The sequence below is a fragment of the Neoarius graeffei genome, chromosome 1 (assembly GCF_027579695.1).
Source record: "Neoarius graeffei isolate fNeoGra1 chromosome 1, fNeoGra1.pri, whole genome shotgun sequence".
Lineage (NCBI taxonomy): Eukaryota > Metazoa > Chordata > Actinopteri > Siluriformes > Ariidae > Neoarius > Neoarius graeffei.
The window spans coordinates 129,531,518-129,551,987 of NC_083569.1; the positions used below are offsets into that span (position 1 = coordinate 129,531,518).

At 43.0% G+C, this 20,470-nt stretch overlaps 1 protein-coding gene across 1 annotated transcript in view; it reads left to right on the plus strand.

The window, feature by feature from the left end:
- Positions 1–20,470, plus strand: part of LOC132886267 (zinc finger protein 850-like) — a 102,170-nt gene that overhangs the window by 34,853 nt on the left and 46,847 nt on the right. Inside the window, exons 4-5 of the mRNA XM_060920827.1 lie at positions 15,096–16,101; positions 18,849–18,855. Coding sequence (XP_060776810.1) covers positions 15,096–16,101; positions 18,849–18,855 — 1,013 coding nt within the window. The remainder of the gene's footprint in view (positions 1–15,095; positions 16,102–18,848; positions 18,856–20,470) is intronic.

A 20,470-nucleotide genomic window follows, 5' to 3' on the forward strand; every position in this document is an offset into this window, starting at 1 on the left:
GTGTCTCTTTAGGCTGTGCATATGGGGCCGTCTTCCACAGGAGTAAAGTGATGAGAAGTCAAATCAAATCAAGTTTATTTGTATCGCGCTTTTAACAATAAACATTGTCGCAAAGCAGCTTTACAGAATTTGAACGACTTAAAACATGAGCTAATTTTATCCCTAATCTATCCCCAATGAGCAAGCCTGTGGCGACGGTGGCAAGGAAAAACTCCCTCAGACGACATGAGGAAGAAACCTCGAGAGGAACCAACCTCGAGAGGAACCAGACTCAAAAGGGAACCCATCCTCATTTGGGCAACAACAGACAGCCTGACTATAATATTAACAGTTTTAACAGGTATAACCCTCAACTGTCCTCATGGGGCCGTCCTTCACAGGAGCGGTGCGATAAAACTCCGACCAGACACAGGACACCAGGATGGATCAAGCAGGTCCGAGGGGCAGAAGAGGCCAGCATCTCAATCCCAGGATCAACATGTAACTCAGAGGGACAGATTGGGGGGGGGGAAGAGAGAGAGAAAGAAAACACAGGTTGTTAGGTATGCCCTAAAAATGACAAGCACCTTCCCGAGTGGGATGGATACCGTCCCGCCCTAACAGGCCAGCAGTGCCCTCAAAATTAGCCCAATTATCTATAAAGCCCACACTGTTTTCAGAGCACCACCTGGACAGCCAGCAGTTCAGCGACCATAACCTGCTGTAAGCTACATCGCCACGCCGCATTGGGATGGGGCCAGAGCATACTACAGCATCGGACATCGCCTTCGCTAATTTAAACACCTCTACAAAGTTACTCTAAGTAACCTCAGACTGACGAAGGCGTATATCATTAGCTCCTGCATGGATAACTATCTTTGAGAACCTGTGCTTGTCTAGGACCCTAAGATTACCTGCTATGTCCGGCGCCCTGGCTCCCGGTATACACCTGACTAAAGCTGCTGGTTTAATGGTCAACTTTGATTGGGTCACTGTCAGCCCCTGCAGAACTTGATCAGGCAACTGAATGCTTAGAGTCAACATTCCGCCATACTTTAGATAATGTAGCTCCTCTAAAAAGGAAAATGGTCCAGCCAGAAGTAGGACATCAGGGAGGAGCAGGAGAGGCCAGCATCACTGGTGACTCAGGAGTGACGTGTAGCTTGAGAGAGAGAGAGAAAAAACACACACAAGTTGTTAGGTATGCCTGGTGTCACCTAGTGGTTAAGAACAGTGTATGTTGTGCACCGAGTGCAAGCAGGGACTCCGGCAAGACTAACTATGACAGCATAACTAAAAGGTAGCACAGTTGTGAGGGAGCCCTGGGACATAAAGCAGCAGCCACTCCACCATCAACAAATCGGAGTGGGGGGGGACAGCATCCATACATCCCAATTTACCAAAACACTCTATGCCTGAGGACCCTCCAGATCTATGAGTCCCGAACACTGAAGCTGTATCTGAGTTCCGATGTCCTTTACATGTTCCTCAATTTTATCAAGCTGCTGTCTGTCATCTGGCTTTGTTGAAACATACAACTGTGCATCATCAGCAGAACAGTAGAAGCTAATACCATGTTTACAGATATCATCACCCAAAGGTAACATATATACATATATACAGAAAAAATCAGCCAAGATCAAGTTTTATCCCTCCAAACTTAATACCTCGATCTCCAACCCTCATCACCTGTTTTCTGTTTTGTCTTCTCTCCTCCAGCTGCACCTCAGTCCTCCATCACTACAGAGGACTTTGTGGTCTTTCTTTTTTTGAGGAAGATCGTATCCATTCACAACTCCTTCACCACACCTGCTTCCCCACCCTCCCTGTCTCTTCCCCCTTGCTCTCTGCTTTTTCTCCTCTTTCCACTTCTGATGTCTCCCAGCTCCTGCTCTCTCACCATCTGACGACCTGTGCCCTTGACCCTATCCCTTCATCTGTCCTCCAGACCATCACTCCTGACATCCTCCCATTTATCATCTCCCTTGTCAAATCCTTGTTGTCCTCTGGATACTTTTCCTCCAACTTCAACTGGGCCCACATCACTCATCTGCTGAAAAAACCCACCTAGATCCCTTTGTCATCCAGAACTACTGCCCTATTTCTCTTCTCCCCTTCCTACCAAAGATGCTTGAACATGTTGTTGCTAACCAACTCTCCTCTTTTCTCTCATGGAACAACCTCCTGGATCCTCACCAGTCTGGCACAAAAGCTAGACACTCAACCAAAACTGCGCTTCTCTCCATCAGTGAGGCACTTCATGCAGCACATGCTGCCTCCCTCTCCTCTGTCCTGATTCTCCTTGACCTTTCTGTTGCATTTGACACTGTTGATCACCCCATTCTCCTATCATCCTTATCAGCTCTAGGGATATGCAGGACAGCCCTTGACTGGTTTAAGTCCTACCTCTCTGGTCGCTCCTTCCAGGTTACCTGGTCTGGTCCATATCAGCACCATGCCCACTCACTACTGGTGTCCCTCAAGGTTCAGTCCTTGGTCTGCTTCTCTTCTCCCTGTACAGCCAGTCTCTCAGCCCGATGATCTCTGCTCATACCACTTCTATGCTGATGACACCCAATGGTTTCTCTCTTTTCCTCCTTCTGACACACAGATCTCTGCTCACATCTCTGCTCACATCTCTGCTTGCCTGAAAGGCGTCCAGAGCTGGATGTACACCATCACCTGAAGCTTAACCCAGGAAAGACCGAGGTTATCTACATTCCCGCTCCATCCTCTCCACCCCTGGACAACAACATCTCTCTGCGGGGTGGGGGACGTCTCTAGGTCACCTTCACCCAATGCAAAGAATCTAGGAGTCATGTTCGACGACAGACTCCTCTTTTCAGCAAACATCACTGCAGTGACCTGAATGTGTAGATTTCTCCTCTACAATATCCAGAGGATCCGTCCTTTCTTCAGCACGTACTTTACTCAGCTCCTGGTCCAAGCACTGATCCTCTCCCACTTGGACTACTACAACCCTCTCCTTGCTGGCCTTCTAACATCTGCCATCAGACCCTGCAGCTCATCCAGAATGCTGCAGCTCGCCTGGTCTTCAACCTCCCTTGTTCTTCCCATGTCACCACTCTGCTTGCCAACCTGCACAGTGAAATTAGTCCTCTGCATTTAACCCATCTGAAGCAGTGAATATGCGCATGCACACAAAGTGAACAATGAGCACACATACATACCCAGAGCAGTGGGAAGCTAGGTTATAGCACCCGGGGAGCAGTTGGGGGTTAGGTGCCTTGCTCAAGGGCACTTCAGCCCATGGCCACCCCATGTTAACCTGTCTTTGAAATGTTATTTGCATGTCTTTGAACTGTGGGGGAAACCAGAACACCCTGAGAAAACCCATGCAGACACGGGGAGAACATGCAAACTCCACACAGAAAGGCCCCTGTCAGCCATTGGGCTTGAACCCAGAACCTTCTTGCTGTGAGGCGACAGTGTTAACCATTCTGTGACGTCCAAGACTGCTGTCTGTTCTGGTTCCCTATTGGTGGAATGACCTTCCCATTGAGGTCAGAACTGCTGACTCCTTGACCACCTTCAAGCGCAGAATAAAGGCTCACCTTTTCAGACTGCACTTCTCCTCTGCCCACAGTGTAACTGTGTATCGTATCTAGACCAACCCAGGCTGTGTACTATCTAGCCTGGGGTTAACCATTTGAGTTCTATATTTAGTTTATGGTCGGTTTGTTTCCTTGGCTGTTTGCTGAGTGTTGGGATGTCAACAGAATATTACATGAAATATTATTCTGTCACTTGTTCAGTTGGCACTAGAACTTTTTTGTTTAGAAGTTCAGCACTTTGTGTACCTGACTTTTGCACTTGTATGTCGCTCTGAATAATAGTGTATGCTAAATGCTATGTAACATAATGCAAAAAAGCAGTGGGCCTAAGACAGAATCTTGTGGAACAATAAACTTTACCTTAGTATGTATATAAAATCACCATTTAGAAGAAGAAACCTTTGTCACATGCACATTTCAAACACAGTGAAATTCATCCTCTGCATTTAACCCATCTGAAGCAGTGAACACACCTCAGAGCAGTGGGCAGCCACACCAGGGAGCAGTCAGGGGTCAGGTACCTTGCTCAAGGGCACCTCAGCCCAAGGCCACCCCACGTCAACCTAACTGCATGTCTTTGGACTGTGGGGGAAACCGGAGCACCCGGAGGAAACCCATGCAGACACGGGGAGAACATGCAAACTCAACACAGAAAGGCCCTCGTCGGCCGCTGGGTTCAAACCCGGAACCTTCTTGCTGTGAGGCAACCATGCTAACCACTACACCACTGTGCCACAACAAACTGATAACAATCAGTTAAATAAGACCCAGGAGAGGAAGAAGGACAGGGCCATTCTCTTAACTCCCACAACATTTTCAAGTCTATCCAGCAGAATGGAATGATCAGTGGTGTCAAAGGCTGTGTTAAGGTCAAGCAATACAAGTAGGGAGACACAACCATGATCAAATGCCAACAGTAGGTCATTTACTACTTTAACCATTGCTGTTTCTGTGCTATCATGTCAAAAACTTGACTGATACATTTCAAGAATGTTACTCTAATGTAGATAAGAGCATAACTGCTGTACCACATATTTTTTGAGGGTACTGGAGATAAAGGGGTAGTTTGACATTGGCTTATAGTTCAACAGCTGACAGGGGTCAAGGTCAAGTTTTTTAATCAGGGGTTTGATAACTGCTGGTTTAAAGGAGTTTGGTACATAGCCAGTACTAAGGGAAGGGTATTTTTTTGTTTTTTAGAAGGGATTTGATTGTTCAAACGGATAATACAAGAAGCAAACATGTAGGTACGGGATCTAGTACAGAAGTTGATTATTTTGATGAGGAAATTGGTGAAATTATTTTGGTTTCTCTAAGGGGAGTAAGACATCACTGATTTAGAATTCTAATTAAAAATTCATGACATCGTCACTACTACATATTGAAGGTGTGAATGCGTCTATGCTGGTCTTATTCCCAGTTAATTTTGCTACAGTGTTAAATAAGAATTTGTTATACTCCTATCAGGGTGGGAAGGTGCATTTTCCTAGCAGCACAAAGAGCTTTTTTATACTTCAGGAGCCTCTCCTTCCATGCTAATTGGAATACTACCAATTTAGTTTGATGCCATTTATGTACTTATTTCTGAGTAGTCTGTTTTAAGGTGCGTGTGTGTGTGTGTGATCATTATACCAGGGTGTTAGTTTTTTCTCTCTAATAATTTTTCTTTTAAGTGGAGCTACATTATGTAAAGTATAGCGGAACGTTGACTAAGCATTCAGTTGCTAGATCAAGTTCTGTGGGGTCTGATGTGAGTGCAGTGACATGCAATAGTTGAGATGAATGTACATTTGACACAGTGTGGCAAAGTGCATATATTATTGCTCATACATATTTTGAATCAGATGAGGTAATCTGAGGTAGCTTCAGACTGTGGAAGTGTGACTATAATTTCTATATTTAACCCGAGTGTTAGCATTCGATCATAAGTGTGACCAGCATTATGGGTAGGTCCTATGACATTTTTGATTAACCTCTACTGAATCTAGATTGGACATGAATGCTGTTTTTAAAGTCTTCTGGGTTATCTAAGTGAATATTAGTGTCTCCAACAACTAATGCTTTGTCTAAGGAAATAACCAGGTCTGTGATGAAATCCATGAATTCAGAAAGAAATTCAGAATATGGCCCCAGGGTCCTATAAATAATAAATAACAGAATTGACTGGGTAAACTTAATTTTTTGTGGCTTCATATGTTATTTTAATATTAACAACTTCAGATGTATTGAATTTATAATCAAGTTTTTGTGTCATGCCTAGGTAGTCATTATAAATAACCGTGACACCTCCTCCTCTGCCAGTTAGATGACGCTGGTGTATATAATTGTATCCTAGGAGGACTCGCTTCATTTCTTGCTACATCCTCATTTAGTTTAATCCTTTTCTATTAAACACAGTATATTAAACTCCTGGTCAGTAATAAGTTCATTAACAACCCATGCTTTAGATGTAAGAGATCTAATATTTAATAGCCCTACCTTTTAGATCAAAGGTGTTGGCAGTGGCTGTACAGTCAGGATGATCTAATTTTATACTAATTAGATTACAACCCCGATTCCAAAAAAGTTGGGACAAAGTACAAATTGTAAATAAAAACAGAATGCAATAATTTACAAATCTCAAAAACTGATATTGTATTCACAATAGAACATAGACAACATATCAAATGTCGAAAGTGAGACATTTTGAAATTTCATGCCAAATATTGGCTCATTTGAAATTTCATGACAGCAACACATCTCAAAAAAGTTGGGACAGGGGCAAAAAGAGGCTGGAAAAGTTAAAGGTTCAAAAAAGGAACAGCTGGAGGACCAAATTGCAACTCATTAGGTCAATTGGCAATAGGTCATTAACATGACTGGGTATAAAAAGAGCATCTTGGAGTGGCAGCGGCTCTCAGAAGTAAAGATGGGAAGAGGATCACCAATCCCCCTAATTCTGCGCCGACAAATAGTGGAGCAATATCAGAAAGGAGTTCGACAGTGTAAAATTGCAAAGAGTTTGAACATATCATCATCTACAGTGCATAATATCATCAAAAGATTCAGAGAATCTGGAAGAATCTCTGTGCGTAAGGGTCAAGGTCGGAAAACCATACTGGGTGCCTGTGATCTTTGGGCCCTTAGACGGCACTGCATCACATACAGGCATGCTTCTGTATTGGAAATCACAAAATGGGCTCAGGAATATTTCCAGAGAACATTATCTGTGAACACAATTTACCGTGCCATCCGCCGTTGCCAGTTAAAACTCTATAGTTCAAAGAAGAAGCCGTATCTAAACATGATCCAGAAGTGCAGACGTCTTCTCTGGGCCAAGGCTCATTTAAAATGGACTGTGGCAAAGTGGAAAACTGTTCTGTGGTCAGACGAATCAAAATTTGAAGTTCTTTATGGAAATCAGGGACGCCATGTCATCCAGACTAAAGAGGAGAAGGACAACCCAAGTTATCATCAGCGCTCAGTTCAGAAGCCTGCATCTCTGATGGTATGGGGTTGCATTAGTGCATGTGGCATGGGCAGCTCACACATCTGGAAAGACACCATCAATGCTGAAAGGTATATCCAGGTTCTAGAGCAACATATGCTCCCATCTAGACGACGTCTCTTTCAGGGGAGACCTTGCATTTTCCAACATGACAATGCCAAACCACATACTGCATCAATTACAGCATCATGGCTGCGTAGAAGAAGGGTCTGGGTACTGAACTGGCCAGCCTGCAGTCCAGATCTTTCACCCATAGAAAACATTTGGTGCATCATAAAACGGAAGATACGACAAAAAAGACCTAAGAGAGTTGAGCAACTAGAATCCTACATTAGACAAGAATGGGTTAACATTCCTATCCCTAAACTTGAGCAACTTGTCTCCTCAGTCCCCAGACATTTACAGACTGTTGTAAAGAGAAAAAGGGATGTCTCACAGTGGTAAACATGGCCTTGTCCCAACTTTTTTGAGATGTGTTGTTGTCATGAAATTTAAAATCACCTAATTTTTCTCTTTAAATGATACATTTTCTCAGTTTAAACATTTGATATGTCATCTATGTTCTATTCTGAATAAAATATGGAATTTTGAAACTTCCACGTCATTGCATTCCATTTTTATTTACAATTTGTACTTTGTCCCAACTTTTTAGGAATCAGGGTTGTACTAAAACAAACTGAGTATTTCTACTTTTTATCCCCCACAGGCCGAAAGGCCCTTAGGAGGATTATGTTGTGGCGATGTCTGTCCATCTGTTCTGGGAAGAGTATTCACCTTCTGAAATCAACTCCTCTCACAATTTTTGGAGGAATTTCATGAAACTTGACAGGATTCTTTGTTATATGTCGGTAATATGCATATTGCAATTTCATTCAATTCAGTTGCTATTTACCAGAGTTATGGCATAGTTGCCAACGGGAGATATTGTGTTCTCCGAGCACTATTGTTTGTATAGTTCAGGGAACAGACAGTCTCAGTATAGTGGAACCTGAGTGACAACTCTTTTTGTGGGAGTCTGAACTTCAGATGTAGCCAAAAATATATACTTACATGAAAGAAGTTGCCTTGAAGGGCTTTTATTGTACAAAACAACACAGAACTGAGTGATATCCAGGATATGCACTGACGGTCTAAGTTTTCTACCTTTAATTTTTAAGTTGTCCCTCTTTGGGAGACCCGCACTAGGACTGCCCCAAAACAAATTGGCAGCTCCTATTTAAATCATTGTAAAAGGACTTTTTTTGAATGAAGACTTCTGACTGGCTGCCCAATACAGGCTTCTCATTAGCTAAAACATACTTCCCACTATCTTCAAAAGAAAAACAGACCTGCTCATTTCTTACCATATGGCATTTTAAGGGTTTTTTGATTTAATACCAAGCCTGTGTTTGTCATGCAAAATACCCTTACAATGATAAGGATCAGTGTCTCTCTCACTCACTCACTCACTCACTCACTCACTCACTCACTCACTCACTCACTCACACACAAGCCTCTGTGTTGAAAGTACAGTGTTTGGGACCTGCAGGGTATTTGCCTGTTGCACCTCCACCAGTGCCAGTGGGCCAGCTGCAGGGTCATCAACTGGGAGCCACCCTTCAGAGGTTTCACCCCTTTTGATCACAGAACATCTCTGGGTGGTGGGGCCACAGTAGGGACGTCTCCCTAATGCTCTTTGCAGCTGGTCCTCTAATCCTTGGTTCCCCCACTTTGGGACTTTCCTTCAAAGCCATAGCCAGAAGTTACTTTTCTCTGCCTCTTCAGCCAGTTCCTTGAGTGCCCTCTTTTGCCTGGACCCAGTGATTCCGAGAACTTTCAATCGCTGCTGTGTAGATTTTCCAACAAAGGCTCTGCATCCAACTTCCACAGACAGGTGCATGCCTTCCACCCTGCTTCTCTGTGTGATGAAGCAAGCTCGCTGTATTACCCGCCCCCCCCGGAAGGCTGCCTCCTTAGCCTCCTTATATGGCACAGTGAGCTCTGCTATGATTACTCTTTTGGTGGAGATTGTCCTGGGGTCCATACAAGGAGGTTGTGGTTATTTCGGGTGGAAACTTCAGTTATTGGTCCAGGTCAACCCTCATGTGCCATTCACCTCCAGTATAGCTGTCAGTACAGACCACTCCCTTTATTTTGGTGTTTTCAGCTTTTGCTCCTTGCCTGACAAAGGGGATCTGTGGTTTGGAGGATGATGATGATGGGCTTGTCTTATTGGCATTGAGCCAGTGTTTCTCCAAGACCTCTGTCAGTTTTTGCAGCACTTGATTGTGATGCCACCTGTACTGGCCTTGTATCAAGGCTGATTTTGCAGCCAGTTAGAATGTGCTGCAAACTGGGATTGTGGGTGTCTGAGATGGCAGTTTGCTTCTGAGCCATACCGCAGATGTACATTCTTGGGGACTGGGAAAGGATGTCCTATGAGGCCCTGATGAGAACTAAGTCTCGCCTCTGGACTCTTCCACATGTCAGCCAAAGTTATGGCCCTGTTGGTGACTGCCTCCCAGTTTGTCCATCTTTCTTGTTGTTGCTGGCTCACCACCTTGATCTCATATGCCTCATTCTCCATTCTGACCACTTCCAAGACCACGAGGTATTTCCTGTCCTTTTTTGAGGCTTTAGACCATGTTTTGGGAGCTGATGCCCAACTCTGCTTTGCCCTGCCCTGCTGCAACCACCCGACTGTCTCTTGGTGATATAAATGACTGATGGCCTGGTTGACAGCTTGTTCAGCCATCCATCTGTGCGCTGTTCAAACTGAGGCCTTAGCTTTTTGTACAACTGGATCAGAGGATTCTCTCAGCTTGAACACAAGCCTCACCTTCTCCAGTTTGTAGCCCAGGTTTGGTGACCTCCATGGTAGCTGGCGCATGTTTGGAAAAAAGAAGGCCACATCTGAGAGGCAGCGAGGTAGACCTACAGTGCTCAGCGTAAATGAGTACACCCCCTTTGAAAAGTAACATTTTAAACAATATCTCAATGAACACAAACAATTTCCAAAATGTTGACAAGACAAAGTTTAATATAACATCTGTTTAACTTATAACGTGAAAGTAAGGTTAATAATATAACTTAGATTACACATTTTTTTTTTCAGTTTTACTCAAATTAGGGTGGTGCAAAAATGAATACACCCCACAACAAAAACTACTACATCTAGTACTTTGTATGGCCTCCATGATTTTTAATGACAGCACCAAGTCTTCTGGGCATGGAATGAACAAGTTGACTATATTTTGCAACATCAATCTTTTTCCATTCTTCAACAATGACCTATTTTAGTGACTGGATGCTGGATGGAGAGTGATGCTCAACTTGTCTCTTCAGAATTCCCCAAAGAAAATAATTTCTTTACACCACAAAGGTGAAGGCTACAAGATGATCAGCAAAGCTTTACTTATTAGTCAGAATACTGTAGAAAAAATGGTACAAAAATTTAGGAAAGATGGAACTGCAACCATCTCACAGAGACGTCCAGGTCATCCACGGAAGTTAACACCTCAACAGGAGCGTCTTCTGATGAGAAGGGTTGAAGAAAATCAGCATGCAAGTTCACTGCAGTTATCTAAAGAAGTAGAAAGGCAAACTGGGGTGACTATTTCCCGTGACACAATACGGCGTACGCTGCAGAGGAATGGCATGCATGGATGCCGTCCATGAAAGAAGCCTCTCCTAAAGCCCAGGCACCAAAAAGCCAGGGCTTTTTGCCAGGGCCCATGCTGACAAAGATGAAGACTACTGGGACTCTATACTCTGGAGTGATGAGACCAAGATAAATGTTTTTGGAACCGATGGCTTCAAAACTGTATGGAGTCACAAAGGTGAGGAATACAAAGAAAAATGCCTGGTGCCTACAGTGAAACATGGTGGTGGCAGTGTCCTTATGTGGGGCTGCGTGAGTGCTGCTGGTGTCAGGGAGCTGCATTTCATTGATGGCATCATGAATTCACAGATGTATTGCTCTATACTGAAAGAGAAGATGCTACCATCATTCCGTGCCCTTGGTTGTTGTGCACTTTTCCAACATGACTGAAGAAGAACAGGGTGAAAGTGATTCAGTGGCCAAGCACGTCTCCTGATCTGAACCCAATCGAACACCTATGGGGAATTCTGAAGAGAAAGTTGAGCATCACTCTCCATCCAGCATCCAGTCACTAAAAGAGGTCGTTGTTGAAGAATGGAAAAAGATTGATGTTGCAAAATGTCGCCAACTTGTTCATTCCATGCCTAGAAGACTTGGTCCTGTCATTAAAAATCATGGAGGCCATACAAAGTACTAGATGTAGTAGTTTTTGTTGTGGGGTGTACTCATTTTTGCACCACCCTAATTTGAATAAAACTGAAAAATGTGTAATCTAAGTTATATTATTAACCTTACTTTTTCCCGTTATAAGTTAAACAGACGTTATATTAAACTTTGCCTTGTCAACATTTTGGAAATTGTTTGTGTTCATTGAGATTGTTTAAAATGTTACTTTTCAAAGGGGGTGTACTCATTTACGCTGAGCACTGTAGCTATTTCTGGATGTAGTTGTTGGCTTTTGAGTCTATCCTCTGTGCTGTTGGTGAACAGAGCTCACATAACTTCAGTGGTCACATCAGCTGATTGGTAGCATCAGACCTTGAATTTTCCAGGGCGATGGCTGTGCTCTGTCTTCTGCAAGCCTTCAGAGAGCTGCATCAAGACTGAGTGAGCCATATGTGACCCCTCACCGAATCCAGGGACACATGTCGGCCGAAATGAATCCGAGATAATCGCAAAAGAAGCATTTTTTTTTCGAAATTTGTGATTTTTGTTTTTTTCAATCATGTGCAAGTTGAAATCTTGAAGAATGCAATCAGTATTTCAGATAATAGATTGTTTTGTTGGAAAAGCATACATTTTTTGTTGCAAATTGTCTCATTTTTGTCAGGACTGTAGCCTGCTGGGGGGTGTGGGTAAATTACCATCTGGGCCATTCACATGATGATTTAAGTCTTTTTTTTTCGCGAATCAGCTGTATGATGCGAGTTGAGCGCATGGCTACTTAACCTGCATACAGGCGTGTGATTTCACTATGGAATGAGGAAGCTAAACAGAGCGCAGAGGAGCTGAAACACCGCGAAGCAAACAGACACACGGTATTTACATCGGAGATAACCATTTCTAGCAAAAAAACCCCGCAACCTCGTTTTCCAGATTGAATGGAATACTTGAATGATCGGATGATACACGGACCGTTCTAGGATTACATTCCATCGGAGGCATTGGTGTGTGCAAGGCGCCGTTTCTCTTTCTGAAGGGGTAAGTTTATTAATCTAAGGCTGTGTGGTTATTTTTGCATGTAACGGAGAGTGTTGTGGTTTGGTTAAGCCTAGGTCACAACCGGACGTACGATTTTTTGGCCGTCCTATTTTTGGCGTTTCCCAAATCGCTGCGTTTTTTTTTTCTTTTTCACGGAGAAAGACGCGCGTTGGCCGTAAGTTTGTCTTGCAACCTGAAAAAAACGTAAGCGCCCGTAGAGTTTGTTTGACATGACAAAGAACCTCTGCGGCTCGAAAATCAGCACATCACACGCGCGCTCTCGTGCGTTTCTTGCGTTTTTTGCATGTAGACCGGCCGTAGGAGCACGTACTGTACAGCCGGTTGTGACCGAGGCTTTACGCCAGAGTATTAGCTTGACCCGTTGACTGAATAAAACATGCGCTCTGTCAGAGGTGGGGCCTCCCAGCATGCAACAGTTATCCAGCCAGGGTATCCACTGAATGGGGAAAAGGCAGCACGTTGCTCTGTTGTACAGACCATAGGCGTAGAATATGGACATGTCCCTACCAATATTTCTGATTGAAGAAAAAAAAATCCCGCTCCATGCGCGGTACACACATGGTTACTGTAGGTTTCCACTGGGCGAAACCACTCATGAATATCCTCTTTGGGGGCGTGGTCGTGAAAGTAGCAAGCAGTTAGGCTTCTATGTCACTTAGCAAGTGTGGTTGCAGTGCAGTGACTGGCTGCTAGCTAGCAAACTGTCCTTGAGGAATGTAACATTAGATTAGCTTGTAAAATGAATACGTTAATGACAGTTCATATTCAGTGTGTAAAAATGACAACATACGAATATGACTTTTCTAAGTTTGCATGGCATGTAAATAACAATCCGACTTGATACCGACAACAACTGGTGTTCATTAAGGTCACAAGACATTATTAAATCATATCAAACTGTGCTAATGTTGGCTAATATTGCACCGAGTCTTGCTTGTGAAGTGCGTGCAAACTTTAGCAGCCCGCTAACCCTTAATTTGAAGTGCTTCAGTTAAGACCTGCAGAGCCCTGACCAAGTTCGTATAACATGACACATGGAAACAACAAGCCGATGGTGATGTGGACATTGTTTGTGGCCCAGACACCTTTTAATCAAATCAAACATTTTCACGCAATAAGCAGAACAGTCTCCGCCTTCTGGATCAGAAATTTTTGGTTACTCCCACCTCTCTTTTGAAAACGTCACATACCGAGTCCACGCATACGCTGAACTGATTGGTTTTCGAGGCGGTTCATTTGAAAGTGGTCTGAACCTACTCCTCGACGTTGCTGCAATCCGTATCGATTCCCTTTGAGTGTAGGAATGCCGACACTTGTTGCTCCATGAAGTTGCTGCCCAGGTTGTCAGATTCTCCCTACCTTGTCACCGCTTTTGTATATAACCGGGGTTTAATCTGAATCCCACTGACGATGACGTCGTTCATCCTGGTGTACTGTTCCAGTTCAGCAACTCTGCTTTCCAGGTGGGCAAGAGGACACCGGTCCTTCTCGGCGTTCTGCAGCCTGAGCGACTTCACTTCCATCACCAGCTCCATGATGGTTTTCTGTTGTTATTTAATAACAGAAACTTCTTCCGCCAGAAAGTCGAATGACTTTTTAATGTCCTCGCCTTCCTCGGCTGTAAAGTTCTTTTTTGGTGACATCATTCACCAATAAAGCCATCCAATTCGGTAAAATGTTTGGAGAGTCGTTTCCTCACCTCACTGCCTTTCCGAAGTTTCCTGCCAAAGATGATGGATATGCGTCCTTGGGTTTGTGAAAGGCGCTATATACATTGAACTTATTATTATTATTTTGGTGGAACACAACAGAGCAAAATATTGTGACCCTCTAATGTTGACCTGAAGTTGGTGCCACTGGGGGTTGGCATTGGGTTTATGTCCCCACCAATGTTAATACCAAACCTACGCCCTTGCCTACATGTTATCTCATTCTAATTGTTACTTTTATCCAAATGACAGCTGGCAATACATTGTTACTTTGCACTTTTTGTTTATCTGGGTGCTAATCTTTGAGAAACTGGATTGGCAGAATGTTGCCTGTGAAAAGAACGTCTTTATTACCCTGTGCCAAGTTAACATTTACTTAAGTGCAATTTTCAAGAGCCATAGATTGTATTTTATTTATTGTTTTTGTTGTGAGTGGTTTTGTTTGTTTGTTGTTTTATTTCTTTAGGTTATTTATATATTTTTTACGTTCCACTGTTGAATTGAATAAGTTGACTTAAAGTTTACTGTTCTTTGAAAGGGTGTATTTGCATGATCATTATTATTTTACTAGTGGCATAAAATTGTCTTGAAAAGACATCAACAATAATATCGTTTATCGCAATAATTTCTGAGACAATATATATCGTCCAACAAAATTTATCGTGACAGGCCTAGGTTCCAGTTGAGCTGTGGTTAGAGGATGGAAGAGAGTGTTGTGCAGAATGAATGGGGTGTGATAAATCTGGCTCAGCAGTAGGAAGATTAGCAATGTGGTGGTGTGGGAGAACTTGTCAAGGTTGAAATCAAGATGTGCGTCTGCAGTCTAGATCAGCTGCAGTGGTTAGATGGCATGCAGGGGCAAACTGTATTGATTCTTTGTGCCACCTTTGGTTATAATGCACAACTCAAATTGCATTCATAGATTACACAGTATTTTGTCATGTATTCTATTCAATAATAAGTGCTGCATTTCAAATACTTTCTAATTTTTTTTTTTCTTCCCTCCCCCCAGATTTTCTGGTCGAGATATGAACAATGTCCTGTTACAAGCTGATGTCTGGAAGAAGCTCTGGTAATGAGGAAAAGACTTCTGATAGTATCTCCACAAACCTCACTAACAGAGAAATGCCTAAAATAATCCACCCTGACTCAGACTGTGAGAAGAGTTTTACTCAAACAAGTCATCTCAGAAAACACCAACGCATCCCTACAGGAGAGAAATCATATCAATGCCCACTGTGTAGAAGGAGTTTTGCTCAACAGAGTCATCTGCAAACACACCAACGCATCCACACAGGAGAGAAACCATATCACTGTTTGCAATGTGGAAAAAGTTTCACACAGCAAAGTACTCTACAACAACACAAACGCATTCACACCAGAGATAAACCATATATCTGCTCACAATGTGGAACGAGTTTCACTCAGAGGGGCCATCTTCAACGACACCAGCGCATTCACACTGGAGAGAAACCGTACCACTGCACGCAATGTGGAAAGAGTTTTACTCAACAAAGTGCCCTTCAGCGACACCAACGCATTCACACGGGAGAGAAGCCGTATCACTGCTCACTGTGTGGAAAACATTTTGCTAACAACACCACCCTCCAGATTCACCAGCGCATTCACACTGGAGAAAAACCGTATCGGTGCTCTCACTGTGGAAGGTGTTTTACTGAGTATGGTACTCTCCAACGACACCTGCGCATCCACACTGGAGAAAAACCATATCACTGCTTAGAATGTGGAAAGAGTTTTAAACAACAAACTGCTCTCCAGCAACATCAACGCATCCACACTGGAGAGAAGCCATATCACTGCACGCAATGTGGGAAGAATTTTAAACTCCAAACTGCTCTCCAGCAACATCAACGCATCCACACCGGAGAGAAGCCATATCATTGCACACAATGTGGGAAGAATTTTATTCAACTAGGTCATCTCCAACAACACCAGCGCACTCATAAAGGAGAGAAAGCATTTGATTCCACAGTGTGGGATGAGTTTTACTCAACAGAATCAGTTCCAACATCAGTGCATTCAGTGATGGTTTGATTAATATTTTTATTTAGGTGCATTTAAGGTATGCTAATTATTAGTGGTTCTTGAATAAAGCATTACTGTAAGTGTCCAGAGCGTCCTCCAGGTGTGACTTTCAACTGTCCACATGGGGCCGTCCTTCACAGGAGCGATGCAATGAGACTCCAACCAGACACAGGGCACCAGGATGGATCAGGCAGGTCCGAGGAACAGAAGAGGTTCAGCATCTCGATCCCAGGATTGACATGTAACTCAGAGGGACAGATTTTTTTGGGGGGAACACAGGTTGTTAGGTATGCCCAATGTGACCTGAATAAGTAGGAACAGTATACATATTGTACTGAGTACAAGCAGGGACTCCGGCAACTAACTATGACAGCATAACTAAAAGGGGAGAGCCATAAGGTAACACAAGCATGAGGGAGCCCCGGGACATAAAGCAGCAGCCACTACACTGTCAACAAACTCGAGTGGGGACTGACAGCATCCATAGATCCCAGTTTACCAAAACACTCTGTCTGAGGATCCTCCAGATCTACTCCTTTACCTCATAAACACCATTAACACAAGGCTTGACTAAACAGATATGTTTTCAGCCTAAACTTAAACGCTGAAACTGTGTCTGATTCCCGAACATTACTTGGAAGGCTGTTCCGTAACTGTGGGGCTTTGTAAGAAAAGGCTCCGCCCCCTGATGTAGCCTTCGCTATACGAGGCACCAGCAGATAGCCTGCACCTTTTGATCTAAGTAGGCGTGGCGGGTCATAGAGGAGCAGAAGTTCACTCAGGTACTGTGGTGCGAGACCATTCAGTGCTTTAAAGGTCAATAGTAGTACTTTATAATCAATATGAAATTTGATTCATTTCACATTGCTGTTCGTCTGCAGTTTGCTAAAGATCATGTTTGGAGAAAGGAAAACCCTGCATTCCAGCATACGAACCTTATCCCGTCTGTGAAACGTGGTGTTAGTTTGCTGCATCTGGGCCAGGACGGCTTGCCATCATTGATGGTACAATCAATTCTGAATTATACCAGTGAATTCTAAAGGAAAATGTCAGGACATCTGTCCATGAACTGAACCTCAAGAGAAGGTGGGTCATGCAGCAAGGCAACGACCCTAAACACACAAGTCGTTCTACCAAAGAATGGTTAAAGAAGAATAAAGTTAATGTTTTGGAATGGCCAAGTCAAAGTCCTGACCTTAATCCAATCGAAATGTTGTGGAAGGACCTGAAGCGAGCAGTTCATGTGAGGAAACCCACCAACATCCCAGAGTTGAAGCTGTTTCGTACGGAGGAACGGGCTAAAGTTCCTCCAAGCCGGTGTGCAGGACTGATCAGCAGTTACCGCAAACGTTTAGTTGCAGTTATTGCTGCACAAGGGGGTCACACCAGATACTGAAAGCAAAGGTTCACATACTTTTGCCACTCAGATATGTAGTATTGGATCATTTTCCTAAATAAATAAATGACCAAGGATAATATTTTGGTCTCATTTGTTTAACTGGGTTCTCTTTATCTACTTTTAGGACTTGTGAAAATCTGCTGATGGTTTAGGTCATATTTATGCAGAAATATAGAAAATTCTAAAGGGTTCACAAACTTTCAAGCACCACTGTAGCAGTAGACCAGTGGTTCTCCGTGTGGAGACTTGACGAGTAGGGCGTGTGGTCACAGACCGCTCAGTGGCAAATGCAAGGGTCTGGTTTCCAGTTGCACCAACAAATAACGAACGTCTTCACCTTCAGTCCAGCCAATTAAAACGGAGTTATTATTTGAAATCTCAGCAAGGAACTTTTATAGACACACCTCAAATACATAAGAGATCACAGACATCGGAAACACACCACTGTGCAATTGAGTCGAGCTCGTACCATTGCAGCTTTCGTTACAGCCTTCTATTAGCTTTTCATTTACCTTTTACCAACAGCCTTTTTAAAAGTTATATCCTTGCATATATAGTTAGCCTTCCAGCACTGCTATTACGGTAATAATTTAAACAGTCTTTTTAAAGACTATTTCAGCTCTCTTTTCTTGCTTTGAAACTCCATTTAAATCCAATCTTACCATCTCTTTCCTACTTGTCAACCTACTCTTTCTCCTTTCTTTAATCTTTCTCCTACTTTTTTCTCTTTTTCCTCCACCTTTTTTCTTCAATTAAAAATTGTAAGGTCCAACACCGTATCACAGTTAATTATATTTTAACTTAATTTTATTAAGCACGGTTTGTAGATTTGCTCATTTTAGCCTCGCAGACTTCATCACTGAGGCACGCAGCACTGATTTCTCCTCTATTTTTCAATCAGCTGCAGATCACCTGTCTGGGCTTAAGCAGCAGTTAGTTTCTTATTTCAAGGAGGACTACCAGTCATTTTCATGGGTTCGGGACGCATTTGTTTGCACTGCAAACGATTTGTCTCTGCAAATGTAAGAGCAGCTCATTGAGCTGAAGAGTGACAGCAGGCTGAATCACCTTTTTAGCACCTGTTCTCTTACATCCGTCTGGGTAACACTGATGCAGGAGTACCCCCAGCTCTGTAACGCTGCCTTAAAAATTATCCTACCTTTCATATCAACATACTTGTGTGATGCAGGCTTTTCAAAACTGACCGCTTAAAACTAAGTACCGCAATCGCGCACAGATTGAGGATGACCTGAGGCTCTGTTTAACTAAAATTGAGCCGAGAATTTGAGAACTCTACCAAACAAAGCAGGCTCCTGTGTCACACTGAGATATTCATTAACACAATCTCCAGTACTCCGGTAGAGTTTGTTTGTTCATGTGTTTGTTTGTTTGTTTGTTAGCAACTTTGCAGAAAAAATATACAGATGGATATTCATGAAAATTTTACTAGATGCGTATCTTGGCCCAATGAAGAACTTAAATTTTGGAGGTGATCCGGAACCATGTCTGGATCCAGAAATTTTTAAAAGAATATAGGGCAAAATTGAACATTTTTAGTCTCGGACTATGTTGTCTAACATTGTAATAATACAATAATACACAACAATAAAAAAGCATAATAATAATAGCTTATCTATCTTTTTTTGGAGGGGGCCTCAAAGTGCACTTCCTACAGTCAGTGGGGGCCCAGATCGCAAATGTTTGAGAACCCCTGAAGTTGACAGATGTTTATGAGGAAAAAAAAAGAAGCTCAGAAGGACATGTACACTATTGCATGCAGTGGCTACAGTTAGTAATGAATATTATGTGGAAAACACCCACTGATCAGCCATAATATCAAAACCACCTACCTAATATTGTGCAGGTCCCCCTTGTGCTGCCAAAACACCTCTGACCCATTGATCCATGGACTCCACAAGTTCTCTGAAGGTGTGCTGTGGTTATCTAGCACCAAGACATTAGCAGAAAATTCTTTAAATCCTATGTTGTGAGGTGGTGCCTCAATGGATCAAACTTGTTTGTCCAGCACATCCCACATATGCTTGATTGGATTGAGATCTGGGGAATTTGGAAGCCAATTCAACACCTTAAACTCACGGTCATGTACCTCAAACCACTCTTGAACAATTTTATGCAGTGGAGCAAGGAGCATTATCCTGCTGAAAGAGGCCACTGCCATTAGGGAATACTGTTGCCATGAAAGGGTGAACTTGGTCTGCAGCAATGTTCCAATAGGTGGTACATGTCAAAGTAACATCTACATGAATACCAGGATTCAAGGTTTCCCAGCAGAACATTACCCAGAGCATCACAGTGCATCCTGGTGCAATCTTTTCTCCAGGTAAATGATGCACACATTCCTGGTTGTCCACATGATGTTCAAGAAAACGTGATTCATCAGACCAGGCCACCTTCTCCCATTGCTCCATGGTCCAGTTCTGATGCTCATTGTGTAGGTGCTTTCGGCAGTAAACGGGTCAGCATTGGCACTGTGTTCTGATACCATTCTGTTAACTTCAGCAATCTGTGCTATCGTAGCTCTTATATGTGATCGAACAAGATGGGCTTGCCTTTGCTCCCCACACACGTCAATGAGCTTTGGGTGCCCATGACTCTGTTGCCGTTCACCAGTTGTCCTTCCTGGGACCCCTTATGGTAAGTACTGAGATGCTCTGACCTGATCATCTGGCCATCACCTTTTGGCCCTTGTCGAAGCTTCTCAGATCCAAATGCTTATCCATTTTTCCTGCATCCAGCATATCAACAACAAGGACTGACTGTTCTCTTGCTGCCTAATATATCCTGCCCCCTGACAGGTGCCTATATATATATATATATATATATATATATATATATGTGTGTGTGTATGTGTGTGTGTGTGTGTGTGTGTATATATATATATATATATATATATATATATATATATATATATATATATATATACACAGTGGTGGGCAAAAGTTTACATACCCA